This window comes from Hyla sarda, chromosome 3 (genome assembly GCF_029499605.1).
Source record: "Hyla sarda isolate aHylSar1 chromosome 3, aHylSar1.hap1, whole genome shotgun sequence".
Classification (NCBI taxonomy): Eukaryota; Metazoa; Chordata; class Amphibia; order Anura; family Hylidae; genus Hyla; species Hyla sarda.
This window is the reverse complement of record NC_079191.1, coordinates 213,652,730-213,668,200: the sequence shown is the minus strand read 5'-3', so window position 1 is coordinate 213,668,200 and position 15,471 is coordinate 213,652,730. Positions and strand designations below refer to the sequence as shown.

The window sequence follows — 15,471 nt, the reverse complement described above, 5'->3', positions numbered from 1 at the left end:
CGTCCCTGCACGGTGGCGTCAATGCAGCGTCACTAGTTTGGGGCTGGCCCGGAGCGGAGAAGAGGGCCTCTCGGTGAAGATGGACAGCCCGGAACGACTAACCCTCCCCACCGGATGGTCCCTGCAGCATAGGTGGTCGAATATGGATGGCCCGGACCAGCTCACCCTTCCTTCCCATCGAGGGGAGGTGAGTAGAAAACAAAAGGGGGGCTGGATGATGACGAAGGCCGCAGTGTTCTTCAACCTGCAGACCTCCAGATGTTTCAAAACTACAACTCCCAGCATGCCCGGACAGCCATCGGCTGTCCGGGCATGCTGGGAGTTGTAGTTTTGAAACATCTGGAGGTCCGCAGGTTGAAGACCACTGAGAAGGAATTGACAGGCGGAGATGGACGGCCGGGACCATCCCCTCACAGCTAAAGCCAGAATCATTTTTTTGTTCACTTGAGTATCAGCCGAAAAATTGTGCTGAAAAACTCGGCTTATACTCGAGTATATACGGTATGTGTATTTTAGATATCTAAAAGTTTAAGCGATTTTGCTTCTTGGATGAAAATAGTTACATTTAATAATAACAAAGAAGTCTGAAATATAAAAATATTTGTATCAGTACTCTGGGAATATGGAATATCATATTATATGGCATATATATTTTTTTCTACATAGAAAAACAAGCCAGCATATAGTCATATGCTTTACATATGCATATAACATACTGTAGTTATTCTGAACTCTGAAATAAACCCTACTCCCCCACACGGCCTGCATTCCTTTTCTATCTATTTCATCAGTAGATCTCTCCAAGGGCCCCAATCACATTAGGAAACAAGGCAGTTTGGAAATAGTATTGATTTTTTTTTATCAGCTCCTCACGTACAATGGAATGGAGGGCCAGGTTTGTGCAACAAATTCTGGACATTTCAATGTTTTTCCTTACAAAATGGCAGGGTTAGTAGTATTACATTTACAAAACAAGTGAAAACAGTATTTATTACTAAGACTTTATCTTTGTTTCATATCTTCGATGAAGATTTTCAGAGAATTTTATGTATCAACAGAATTAAAGTTGTTAAATAAACCAAGGGCAAGTTCATCTGAATGGCGCTTGAAGAGGACTTGTCAGCGTCATCTTGTGAGAACTGAATCCTCCCGTCCACTGCAGGGTAGACTCTTAACATTTTACGGATAAAATTTCCAACCACTGCTACATCAAGATCACCTAGAGAAAAAATATAAGTATAAATAAGAGTAAAGATCTATACAGTTCAACACTCTGGGGGACATTTCTCAAAACCTGTTTCGAGGAAGAGTGGAGCCGTTTCCATATTTGTTTGTTTGTTGTTTTTCGTTTCGTTTTTTTCCATCCTCACCTTCTAAAAATCATAACACTTTCAGTTTTCCACCTACAGACCCATATGAGGGCTTGTTTTATGTGCAACTAATTTTATAATGACATCAATCATTTCACCACAAAATCTATGGCAAAACCAAAAAATATATATATATATTTGTGGGACAAAATTGAAAAAAAAAAAAGCCATTTTGTAATTTTTAGCAGCTTCCATTTCTACGCAGTGCACTTTTCGGTAAAAATGACAGCTTATATTTATTCTGTAGGTCCATACGGTTACAAATATACCACATTCATGTAGGTTTTATTTTTTATTTTACGACAAAAAAAAATTGTAACTACATGCACCAAAATTAGTATGTTTAAAATTGTCCTCTTCTGACCCCTATAACTTTTCCCGCATACGGGAATGTATAAGGGCACATTTTTTGCACCGTGGTCTGTAGTTTTTATCGGTTCCATTTTTATTTTGATGGAACTTTTTGATGACTTTTTATGAGATTTTTTTGGGGTATGCAAAATGACCATAAATACGCAATTTTGGACTTTAGAATATTTTTTTTTTACATATACGCCATTGACCGTGCGATTTAATTAACAATATCTTTTTATTGATCGGACATTTACACATGCGGAGATACCACATATGTTTATTTTTATTATGTTTACATATTTTTTATATGGAATTTGGGAAGGGGGGTGATTTAAACTTTTCGTATGAAAGGAGTTAATTCACAATTATTTTAACTTTTTTGACACCATTCTTTAGTCTCCATAGGGGACTATAACATGCAATCTTCTGATTGCATACATTGTTACATTGTTCAATGCTATGCCATAGCCTAGCATTGATCAGTGTTATCTGTGCTCTATTGCTCCAGCCTGCTGAGCAAGGCTGGAGCATTGCAGAAGAGATGGAATGGCGAGGAAGCAGGTTAGGACCCTCTCTCCATTCTCTAAGCTGATCGGGATACCACGGTTTCACTGCAGTGATCCTAATCAGCCTGACTGAGCTGCCAGGAATGTCTATTTTTTATTTTAGAGTTGATAGCCGCATCTAAGAGGTTAATGCTGGGCATCACTGCAATCGGTGATGTCCGACACAAAACACGGGTCCCAGGACCACCCTGCTATGTGAGAGAGGTTAAAAATGAAAGAAACAACGCACCACTCTTCCTCTGCACAGGTTTTGATAAATCCCCAACCCCCCACCCTGTTTATATGTAAATATTAGGTCGTATGGTCCCTATATACCTTTTACTATTCTTGTCAAAATGGCAGTTTGCTGCAAAAATGTCATATGACTCACTGACTGTGTAGAGTATGCAGATGGTTGTATTTTCAGAGGTCTCTTCCAACTGTATGTGGCCTACACTGAGATGAGAAAAAGGAAAATATGACCTTGCACTGAGGCAGTGCCGGTGCCATGACGCCACTCATCAGTGCCAACACTATGGAGGAGGAAAGACGCAGCAGACTGTACTACATATATATATATATATATATATATATATATATGTGTATATTTATATTCATACACAAACTACTGGTGAGGGCTAACTACCTAAGGACATATGAGCCTCCTATGGTGAAACTGCCTAATAAGGGACCTACCTACCTACTGAAAGGGGGGAGCTACCTACCTAAGGACATACCTTCCTACTAGGGGGACTACCTAAGAAGGGAAATGCCTAGCTACTGTAGGGGAAATACCTGCATAATTAATTAACTATTGTAGGGTACCTACCTACAAAATGAGGGTCCACGTTCCTACTCTGGTACATGCCTACTTAATGGATAAACTACCTGCCTACTGTGGGGGATATTCCTACTATAACCTACCCATATTTTCTGTGTGGTACATCAAGGGGGGCATTATTACAGTTTGGGGGCCTATAGATGGGGAAATTTTGTAGAGATGGGGAGGGTACTGGAAAAATGACAGGCGCCCAACTCCTTTAAAGATACAACTACATTTGTCCCACCATGCACAAAAGTAGACTTGCCACGAGCTTTGCAGCCCCATAAAGAAAGCTAGAGAGCCACATGTGTTTCCCAAGAAACTGGTTATAAACCACTGACCTGCCTACACCCTGGATCACAAGTTAAAAAACTTTGTAAAATGTTTTATTGATAAGTGGTAAATGTAAGTAATTTGGAATGGAATGGGCATTATGTTTATTATAGAACACAGAATAATATTCTTTATTTCTATAATGGGCAAACACCAAACTATGTGGTCACTGCTGGTTTAAAACATTTTACCTTAATGCAGGGTTTTCCAACCAGTGTGCCTCCAGCTGTTGCAAAACTACAATTCCTAGCATGCCTAGACAGCCAAAGGCTACAAAGAATTGTAGTTTTGCAACAGCTGGAGGCATACTGGTCGGAAACCACTGCATTAAGGTAAGTTTAACAGGCATTTCCAGCAACGGATAAATATTCTTACATTTTCATGTCCTAACAACACAGTTATAATACACTTCTCAAAAAAATAAAGGGAACACTTAAAGGGGTACTCTGGTGAAAACCTTTTTTCTTTTAAATCAACTGGTGGCAGAAAGTTAAATATATTGGTAAATTACTTCTATTAAAAAATCTTAATCCTTCCAGTACTTATTAGCTGCTGAATGCTACAGAGGAAATTCCTTTCTTTTTGGAACACTGATGACATCACGAGCACAGTGCTCTCTGCTGACATCTCTGTCCATTTTAGCAACCGTGCATAGCAGATGTATGCTAAGGGCAGCATGGTGGCTCAGTGGTTAGCACTGCTGCCTTGCAGTGCTGGGGACTTGGGATCAAATCCCACTAAGGACAGCAATAAATAAAGCGTTATTATTATTATAATAACGTCTACAGAGAGAACTGTGCTCGTGATGTCATCAGAAAGCATTCCAAAAACTAAAGAATTTCCTCTGTAGTATTCAGCAGCTAATAAGTACAGGAAGGATTAAGATTTTTTAATAGAAGTAATTTACAAATATGTTTAACTTTCTGCCACCAGTTGATTTAAAAGAAAAAAGGTTTTCACCGGAGTACCCCTTTAAACAACACAATGTAACTCCAAGTCAATCACACTTCTGTGAAATCACACTGTCCACTCAGGAAGCAACACTGATTGACAATCAATTTCACATGCTGTTGTGCAAATGGAACAGACAACAGGTGGAAATTATAGGCAATTAGCAAGACACCCCCAATAAAGGAGTGATTCTGCAGGTGGTGACCACAGGCCACTTCTCAGTTCCTACGCTTCCTGGCTGATGTTTTGGTCACTTTTGAATAATGGCGGTGCTTTCACTCTAGTGGTAGCATGAGGCTGAGTCTACAACCCACACAAGTGGCTCAGGTAGTGCAGCTCATCCAGGATGGCACATCAATGCGAGCTGTGGCAAGAAGGTTTGTCTATGCTGTGTCTGTCAGCGTAGTGTCCAGAGCATGGAGGCACTACCAGGAGACAGGCCAGTACATCAGGAGACGTAGAGGAGGCTGTAGGAGGGCAACAACCCAGCAGCAGGACTACTACCGCCTCCTTTGTGCAGGCCACAAATGTGCATGTGTCCACTTAAAGGGTAGTATGAGGGCCCGATGTTTACAGGTGGGAATTGTGCTTACAGTCCAACACCGTGCAGGATGTTTGGCATTTGCCAGAGAACACCAAGATTGGCAAATTCGTCACTGGCACCCTGTGCTCTTCAAAGATGAAAGCAGGTTCACACTGAGCACATGTGACGGAGTCTGGAGACGCCGTGGAGAATGTTCTGCTGCCTGCAACATCCTCCAGCATGACCAGTTTGGTGGTGGGTCAGTAATGGTGGGGGGTGGCATTTTTTTTGGGGGATGGGCCGCACAGCCCTCCATGTGCTTGCCAGAGGTAGCCTGACTGCCATTAGGTACCGAGATGAGATCCTCAGACCCCTTGTGAGACCATATGCTGGTGCAGTTGGCCCTGGGTTCCTCCTAATGCAAGACAATGCTAGACCTCATGTGGCTGGAGTGTGTCAGCAGTTCCTGCAAGAGGAAGGCATTGATGCTATGGACTGGCCCACCGCAAAAGTATTTCATACAATTAGTTCATTCATTCAGATCTAGGATGAGTTATATTAGTGTTCCCTTTATTTTTTTGAGCAGTGTACGATGCATTTCTCTTATTCTCAGCTTACCACTATCATGTTTCAGACTCTCATTTTTCAGCATGGCAAAACCATCTCCACCCTCGGCAATGTACGCAGGAAGCACTACTTTGTACACTTCATCCATTTGCACTGAAACATATTTTGGTACTCGACATTTTGTGCATATAACTCGTAAACTGACAACTCTATCTCCAGGTTTGTTATCTATATTGTAAACCACTTTTATTCCTGCAAAAGACAAGTAAAACATGCAAACAACATTATGCAAACTTCTGGAGTACTATTAAAAGGAAAGAGATTATTTTCTGATTCTTAAAGGGGTATTCAGGCTTTATACATCTTATCCCCTATCCAATGAATAGGGGATAAGCTGTATGATTGCAGGGGTCCCGCGGGACCCCTGCGATCATACAGCTTATCCCCTGTCCTTTGGATATGGAAATAAGATGTATAAAGCCAGAATACCCCTTTAAGATTGCACATGTGCAATAGACAAAAAAAGTGATAAGCAAAATGCACTGTAATAAGGATTTCCTGCCACATTTTTCCATCTCCATAGGGATCAATCATATCTGTAAGAAAATCAATTTTTCCCTAATTTGTACAGACAAAAATTGGACTATGTAAGAAAAGGTAGTGAGTGCCAAGAGATAGATAGTTTTGTGTCCTGTTGACATGTTAATGTCTTTTATGTGTGTTTGTTCTTTTGAACATTTACACATTTTTTACACTGTTAGAAAGACAACTGTTTTATGTGAACTTTTCTAAGTGTGCATGTTCTTCTAAAACAATATCCTATTGTTTGCAACTGTATGCTATCCATCAACTATTAACAGAGGCGTAGCTTGTAGCTTCGGGGCCCCAATGCAAAATCTGCAACAGGGCCCCCTATGCCAACTATTGTACTGCTCTCTTATGGGGCAGATGTGCTTTGGGGCCCCTTCAAGCACCAGGGCCCCGATGCGACTGACACCTCTTTAGCTATGCTCCTGCCTATTGACTCCCATCCTAAAAAACATAAACCATTCAAGATATATATACTGTGTGTATATTATATATGCTCACCATGACTCCACAAAGCATCCCAGCTAAGATTGGATCCCCATAACTCCAACAACAGTCTTCGAAAATCCGGCTGAAGGGTAAGGTCACACGAAGCACATCTGCCGCATATTTCAGTGGGTGCGCCTAGGGCAGTAAGAGGGAACTCCCTGTTTCGGCGGATTGCACTGTGTGTCCACTCGTAGTGGCGGATTTCCCACCATGCACCTGCTTCAAACAGGCACTGTGTCTACAGCGGGAAATCTGTGCTATGAGCAGACACGCAGAGCTACCCAGCCGCAGCAGGAAGCTTGTTTTAGTGACTGCCATTGGTGCATCTGCAATGTGAAATACGCTGCAGATGCGCTTCGATAAGATCCTACCTGAAAGCTGCAAAAGACTACATAGACCATGAGCCTCTGCGCTTGTTTCCTTTTATAAGCTGCGGGAGAGAGCTGAGCAGGTCACATGGTTAGAGAAGCAGTGAATATAAGTGAGAGAGGTGTGTGTGCCTCAGCCTATCAGGGACAATCATATGTCGCACACTGAAGCTCTTAGCCCTCTGAGCTGAGAAGAAGGGAGTGTGACATTACAAAGTGACTTGTGGGGCTCAGCAAACTGATGCTCAACAGTCATCATGTGTGCCTCCTGACTGGAGGAAAAGTTATATTATAGTTATAAAACTAACTATAATATAAGGTAATTTCATTATGCTGAAGATCTCTGGGTATGGGCTCATGTATGCCAAAAGCATTGCCAACTTCTTTTCCACACTGTAGCATCATACACTTTTATACCATACTATTAAAGGGGTACTCCGGTGGGAAAAAAAATTGAAATCAACCGGTGCCAGCAAGTTAAACAGATTTGTAAATTACTTCTATTTAAAAAAAATCTTAACCCTTCCAGTACTTATCAGCTGCTGTATGCTCCACAGGAAGTTCTTTTCTTTTTGAATTTCTTTTATGTCTGACCACAGTGCTCTCTGCTGACAGCAAAGCTATCCTGCTCCGGACAGTTCCTGAGACAGACAGAGGTGTCAGCAGAGAGCACTGTGGTCAGACAGAAAAGAAATTCAAAAAGAAAAGAACTTCCTGAACTGCAGCTGAACTGAAGTACAGGAAGGGTTAAGAGTTTTAAATAGAAGTAAATTAGATATTTGTTTTACTCTCTGGCACCAGTTGATTTAAAAAAAAATAATTTCCACCGGAGTACGCTTTAAAGGCTATGGATTCACTTAGTGAGCTTATTTAGAGATTTTCCAGGTTATACAGTATGCTTACAGCATTTCTTTTAATGGAGTGTACTGCCCTTTTTGTTTTTCCCCCACTATAAGCCAAATCAGTCTATATTGAAATTGCATGCACAAAATATTTGCAGCCCTGCTTAGATTCTGATTTTGGCTATGCTCGAAGAATAACAAATGATTGTAAACTTTTTAAAACATTTTTATCATATGCTAGATGATTTGTGCTTTGTTATTAATGACACTGGGAATGAGAAATTCAACATACCACCAACTTGCAAAAACTCTCCAGTACTGGCTCCATATCTATGTACGCTGTGCTCAAATGCTGCTTTGAGGGTTGAACCTTTAATTTCGATTATATCAAAAGTACCTCCAAATGGTAGTACGGATAACAAGTCTTCAAGCGTTATGCTTCCTGTAAACCAGACAACGTAAGTATTATAATAAAGAATTGACCATATTTTATTGTGTTTCGTCATAAAAACTGCTCAAGATAATATACAACGTTAAGGGTCTGAAATTTCTGTGACTGTCCTTTTCGTCAGCATGGGGTTTGCAGAAATCCCTGTACGTGCTGCAAATTAACTTCATTCGCTTGTATTGGGATGATTTTATTCACAGAAATTTCTATTTATACCTGTAGTGTGACGTAGTAAAGTGAAGGGAAGCCCTTTACCAGCAGAGACAGTTTTAACTATTACACTCTACATAGTGACTGTGTATACAAACAAATACAATACTAAAGTGACATCGGCAGTTGGAGTCTACTGCTTAAGAGTGCCCTGCTGTGCATGCAGCTTTTCCGCCTTGCTGTAGATTCCAGATGTCCTTCTCTTCTGCACTGTCACATGCTGCAGGAGTTTCTGACAACCATTCCTCTGTCTGCTTATCAAGCCTGCTCCACCTGGTGGCATCAGAGCTCCTCAGCTCTGCTGTTTTAACAGCTCCAGCTTAGCTATAACATCAAGTCAGGTTTGCTTCATCAGACTCTGTTGATGTGCTAATACCATTAAGGCTATGTTCACACGGCAGAATTTCTGCACGGAATTCTGCATGAAAATTCTGCAGTATATTCTGCATAAATTCTCGACAGCGGAATCCCCTTGAAGTGTATTGGCTATGAATGCAGCCTTAAAGTGTTAGCTTGCCCCACCTGCCTGTATCCCTATTTCTTGGCACCAGAGCATTCTAGCCAGCAGGATCGCTGATAACCACCATTACCAATGAGGTCCCAGCTTCTGATAACCGGTCAGTTCCGATCACCGTGTCGGGTGTCACAGTGATCGTGGAACCCTGCAATTTACACATACATCCTGTGTCATCTATGAGATAAACAAATAAGCAAGCATTTGGTATTTCCAGATGTGAAATTGTCTAAACTATTAAAATATAATTCTATTTCTGCATGGTGAATGTCAAACTTCCACATTGCAGCTTTCTGGACACATCATATATCTGCTATCCCTGCCCTCAATGTCAAGGAAGGCCCTACAACAGTACTAGGTTACAGAGAAATGAGGTCTAGGTCATACTAGGTCAACATGTGCAGGAAATGAGCAGGAAGGAATATCAGGAGAAGGAGGTAAGTTAACTAAATCAATGTATTAGCACAAACATTTACCTTAACATTTCTTACATTCATGTTAAACTACATGAGTCGACTATAAACCTATGTGCGGCCCCATGAAGTATAGCCGATTTTTATTTTGGCCCCCACCTACTGCCAACTTGTGCAGGGGCCTGATCTAAGGCTAGCTTTGGCCATTGTATTTCGTTTAGTACTTTTAACCATACCAGGAGTAGAACCATCACAGAAAAAGGTGCACATCTTTCCAGTATAGTTTTTCTCTTTGTTGGTTCCACTCCTGGTTTTGGTTTAATAATACTCATCAAGATGTTTACCAAAATACTATTTGTGAACAAAGCCTGATCTACACCCACAATAGTTTATTTTTCTGGAAAATATGTATCTATGTATACAGTCATGGCCGTAAATGTTGGCACCCCTGACATTTTTCATGAAAATGAAGTATTACTCACAGAAAAGGATTGCAGTAACACATGTTTTGCTATACACATGTTTATTCCCTTTGTGTGTATTGGAACTAAACTAAAAAAGGGAGGAAAAAAAAGCAAATTGGACATATCATACCAAACTCCAAAAATGGTCTGGCCAAAATTATTGGCACCCTTAACCCTCAACAGTCTGATGACTGCCGATCACGGGGCCGGAGTATCGTGACGTCACGGCTCCGCCCCCATGTGATGTCACGCTTCGCCCCCTCAATGTAAGTCTATGACAGGGGTGAGACAGCTGTCTCGCCCCCCTGACATAGACTTCAATTGAGCGGCGGAGCGTGACGTCACGATCACCGGCCCCGTCATCAGACCTGGAGCGGATGTTCGCTCCGGGGCCTGATGAGAGTGGGTGCTGCGTGCAAGATCGCGGGGGACCGCGCGATCAGGCAACTTATCCCCTATCCTTTAGATAGGGGATAAGTTGTCAGCACGGTAGTACCCCTTTAATATTTGGTTGCACACCCTTTGGAAAAAGTAACTGAAATCAGTCGCTTCCTATAACCATCAATAAGCTTCTTACACCTCTCAGCCGGAATGTTGGACCACTTTTCCTTTGCAAACTGCTCCAGGTCTCCCAACAGCAATTTTAGGATCTTTCCACAGGTGTTCAGTGGGATTTAGATCTGGACACATTGCTGGCCACTTCAGAACTCTCCAGCGCTTTGTTGCCATCCATTTCTGGGTGCTTTTTCATGTATGTTTGGGGTCATTGTCCTGCTGGAAGCCCAAGATCTCAGATGCAAACCAAGCTTTCTGACACTGGGCTGTACAGTGCGACCCAAAATCCATTGGTAATCCTCAGATTTCATGATGCCTTGCACACATTCAAGGCACCCAGTGCCAGAGGCAGCAAAAGAACCCCAAATTATCATTGAACCTCCACCATATTTCACTGTAGGTACTGTGTTCTTTTCTTTGTAGGCCTCATTCTGTTTTCGGTAAACAGTAGATTGATGTGCTTTACCAGAAAGCTCTATCTTGGTCTCATCTGTCCACAAGAGATTTTCCCAGAAGCATTTTGGCTTACTCAAGTTCATTTTGGCAAAATGTAGTCTTGCTTTTATATGTCTCTTTGTCAGCAGTGTAGTCCTCCTGGGTCTCCTTTCATTCCTGCGTTTCATTTAAATGTCGACAGATAGTTCGCACTGACACTGATGCTCCCTGAGCCTGCAGGACAGCTTGAATATCTTTGGAACTTGTTTGGGGCTGCTTATCCACCATCCAGACTATCCTGCATTGACACCTTTCATCAATTTTTCTCTTCTGTCCATGCCCAGGGAGATTAGCTACAGTGCCATGGGTTGCAAACTTCTTGATAATGTTGCGCACTGTGGACAAAGGAAAATCTAGATCTCTGGAGATGGACTTGTAACCTTGAGATTGTAGATATGTTTCCACAAGTTTGGTTCTCAAGTCCTCAGACAGTTCTTTCTCCTCTTTCTGTTTTCCATGCTTAGTATGGCACGCACAGACACACAATGCAAAGACCAAGTACAATTCTCTCCTTTTTATCTGCTTTAGGGTGTGATTTTTATATTGCCCACACCTGTTAATTTCCCCAGGTGAGTTTAAAGGAGCATCACATGCTTGAAACATTCTTATTTATCCACCATTTTTGGAGATTGGTGTGACATTATGTGCAATTTGCTTTTTTTTCTCCCTTTTTGGTTTAGTTCCAATACACACAAAGGGAATAAACATGTGTATAGCAAAACATGTGTTACTGCAATGCTTTTCTGTGAGAAATACCTAATTTTCTTGAAAAATTTCAGGGGTGCCAACATTTATGGCCCCTGTATATAAGGACATGGATGAACTGGAGAGGGTGCAGAGGAGGATGACAAAGATAATTGGTGGTATGGGAGGATTACAAGACCAAGGCAGGTTGTCAAGCTTGGGGTTATTTAGTTTAGAGAAAAGACGTCTTAGTACAGAGATCTTTCTAGTGATCTTTTTGTACCTATGAGCTGATAACCATGATGGGGGGCATCCTCTTTGTCTAGAGGAACGAAGGTTTTACCATCATCACAGACAGAGATTCTTTACTGTAAGAGCAGTGATACTATGGAACTCTCTGCCGCATGATGTTGTGATGTCTGACTTTAAAAAAAAAACAAATTCAAGGGGGGTCTGGGTGTTTTTCTGGAAAAATATAATATTACAGGTTATGGATACTAGATTTATGTGAATAGAACATTGATCCAGGAATTATTCTAATCGCCATATTGGGGTCAAGAAGGAATGTTTTCTCTGTCATTGGGCAATTGGCATCAGCCTTACTGGTTGCCTTCCTATGGATCAACACAGTAGGGTTTTAGATTGAACTAGATGGACTCCTTTTTTTCCAACCTTACAAACTATGTAACTATCACTGTATATCTGGCCATGCTAATTCTATACATAACATGTTCTCTTCTCTCATGTAAATAAATAAACCATTTCATTGTAAATTCTCTGTAACTTGAAACTGAAAGTCAATAGCATTTTATTCTGCACTAGTTTTGATGGCTGTAAGAAGATCATATAACCTATGACTTCAGTGTTAGTTTGTTTACCGAAGGATGTGTTTGGTTAGTGAAGTGGTCATTTCTAGGGTGTAAGTAAAAATAGCGTCCAATGTCTATAACATTTTCAGTGTGCAGGAGAGACAAATTATAGAGATGAACACAGACATTAAGAAATAGGGGCAGTCTGATTTATCCGCTATAGTAAAATATATTTCAAATGGTTTAGTAGAATTATAATGTTTGCAGAAAGTTCAACTAGATGGATTAATATGTGAAAAGAAAACAGTCATTCGTGCTTACCGTATTTTTCGCCCTATAGGACGCACCGGCATATAAGACGCACCCAATTTTAAAGGTGCGAAATCTAGAAAAAAAAGATTCTGAACCCAACAGTGATCTTCAACCTGCGGACCTCCAGATGCTGCAAAACTACAACTCCCAGCATGCCCGGACAGCCGCGTCCGTGTGGTGTCCCCGACGCTCCGGACGTCTTCTTCCCCGGGATCCACACTCTCCGTCGCCGTCATCATGTCGCTACGCACGCCGCTCCTATTGGATGACGGGACAGCGTGCGCGATGACGTCGAAGGAGAGCGCCGGCCATGCAGGGGATTCCGGCACGGAGCAGACCCCGAGGAGGCAGGTAAGGTCCCTCCCGGTGTCCTGTAAGCTGTTCGGGACGCCGCGATTTCACCGCAGCGGTCCCGAACAGCCAGTCTGAGCAGCCGGTTTAGTGTCACTATCGCTTCAGACGCGGCGGTCACCTTTGATTGCCGCGTCTGAAGGGTTAATACATGGCATCACCGCGATCAGTGATGTCCTGTATTAGCCGCGGGTCCCGGCCGTTGATGGCCGCAGGGACCGACCCGATAAGTGTGTGGATTTGCCATATAAGACACACCAGCTTTCCCCCCCCCCCCCCCAGTTTTGGGGACGAAAAAGTGCGTCTTATACGGCGAAAAATACGGTATTTACCAAACAGACATACGCAGTGAAGCATAGAACCTGAAAGCATCAACTTCAGACAAGTAGAATACATGTAGATATCTACACATGTAAATGGTATATTTAGAGGAGAACTCTGCCGGAAAACATCTTATCCCCTATCCAAAGGATAGGGGATAAGAAGTCTAATCATGGGGGGGGGGTCCCCCACTGGGGAGCCCTGCGATCTCCGCTGAAGCACCCCAGTCATCACTCTTCTCCGTGCTGGATGACTGGCAACTACAGCCACCATGCCCCTTCCATTCATGTCTATGGGAGGAGGCGTGACAGCTTCATACTAGCCATCATACCCCCTCCCATAGATATGAATGGAAGGGGCAAGGTGTGACATAACTAACACGGAAGCTCCAAGCTTCCGTGTTCCGGACACCGCTGCTGCCGGCCTGGAGATCACAGTGCTCCCCTGCGGCAGAACCCCCGTGATCAGGCATCTTATCCTCAATCCTTTGGATACAAGATAAGATGTTTTATAAGTACCCCTTTAAATGTACACTTTTTTTTTTATAAGGGAAGGGGTCTACACAATTAAAGGGGTGTTCTAGTACCCTATGATTTTTGATATATTGTTGGATGCACAGTAAAAATAAAATACAACCATACTTCCTGTTCCAGTGATTTCCAGTCCCTGCTTGGTGCTACTTCTGAGATGAGTTTATATACTACAGCCAGTGATAGGCTTAGTGGACACTTCCTGTTGTGAAGACCGACACCAAGAAGTGCTAAGCAGTGGGACTGGGCACTGGAGGGTGACATCAGGGAATTGGGGAAGGGAAGTAGAGTATTTTTTTTTTTATACACCAGCCTTAGCATATTCTCTTAAGCACTATACAAAGTCACTAGAGATGAGCGAATTTACAGTAAATTCGATTCGTCACGAACTTCTCGGCTCGGCAGTTGATGACTTATCCTGCATAAATGAGTTCAGCTTTCAGGTGCTCCCGTGGGCTGGAAAAGCTGGATACAGTCCTAGGAGACTCTTTCCTAGGACTGTATCCACCTTTTCCAGCCCACCGGAGCACCTGAAAGCTGAACTAATTTATGCAGGATAAGCCATCAACTGCCGAGCCGAGAAGTTCGTGACGAATTGAATTTACTGTAAATTCGCTCATCTCTAAAAGTCACTTGACAGGTTAACCTAGAATTTTGCATTATTCAGTGACCTTGCTGTAATGTAGTGAAAGTAACATTTTTTTCCTTATGAAGAATATAAATAATCTGATTGTGAAACATATGAATAGTTTCTTTGTTCTCTGTTGGAGAACAATGACAAGAAGTGCTTTCCAGTGTACTGGCTGATTGCATATAATAATATGTAAATCAAAGAGTAGAATAAAAAGTTATGTGCAGTCTGTGCAGAGGGCAGTAGATGATGAAGAAAGCAGTCATTGCCATATAATGACCTTGGGCCCGGTAATAAAAGGAGAGCAATATTTTCTTAGGGTACATTTATACAGACTGCATTGACTTTGGATTTAAAGCTGTGGATTTGATGATTTTAAAGGAGCACTCCGGGACTTTACTGCAGCATAGGCTATTATTAGAGAAAGATGAAGAGGTTCTTGTGAATGCCTTCTGCTTACGTGTAGTTGATGTAGCAGACATGGGACTGGCTCCATAATCCTTTGCAAATCTATCACTAAAATAGTTATGTAATGCAGCCAACATTTGCCATGAATCCTCTGGGTTTAAGAGTAGTATTTGATTACTGCAGCTGGTCATTAAATCTGTCTGCTAGTGGTTAAAAGGATACTCCGCTGGAAAAAAAAATTTTTAAATTAACTGGTGCCAGAAAGTTTAACAGATTTGTAAATTACTTCTATTAAAAAAAATCGTAATCCTTCCACTACTTGTCAGCTGCTGTATACTACTGTCTTTTTGAATTTCTTTTCTGCCTGACCACAGTGCTCTCTGTTGACACCTCTGTCCCATTTAAGAACTGTCCAGAGTAGGATAGGTTTTCTATAGGGATCTGCTCCTACTCTGGACAATTCCTAAAATGGACAGAGGTGTCAGCAGAGAGCACTGTGGTCAGACAGAAAGGAAATTTAAAAAGAAAATAAATTCCTGTGGATCATATAGCAGTTGATAAGTATTGGAAGGA

General features: G+C 41.9%; 1 protein-coding gene across 1 annotated transcript in view; it reads right to left on the bottom strand.

Annotated features, from left to right (window-relative positions):
* Window positions 1–338: 338 nt before the first annotated feature.
* The window catches only part of NT5E (5'-nucleotidase ecto), a 71,129-nt gene continuing 55,996 nt past the window's right edge, over window positions 339–15,471 (bottom strand). The window contains exons 7-9 of the mRNA XM_056563256.1: window positions 8,046–8,195; window positions 5,518–5,718; window positions 339–1,219 (exon numbers count right to left, since the gene is read on the bottom strand). Coding sequence (XP_056419231.1) covers window positions 1,035–1,219; window positions 5,518–5,718; window positions 8,046–8,195 — 536 coding nt within the window. The 3' untranslated portion in view covers window positions 339–1,034. The remainder of the gene's footprint in view (window positions 1,220–5,517; window positions 5,719–8,045; window positions 8,196–15,471) is intronic.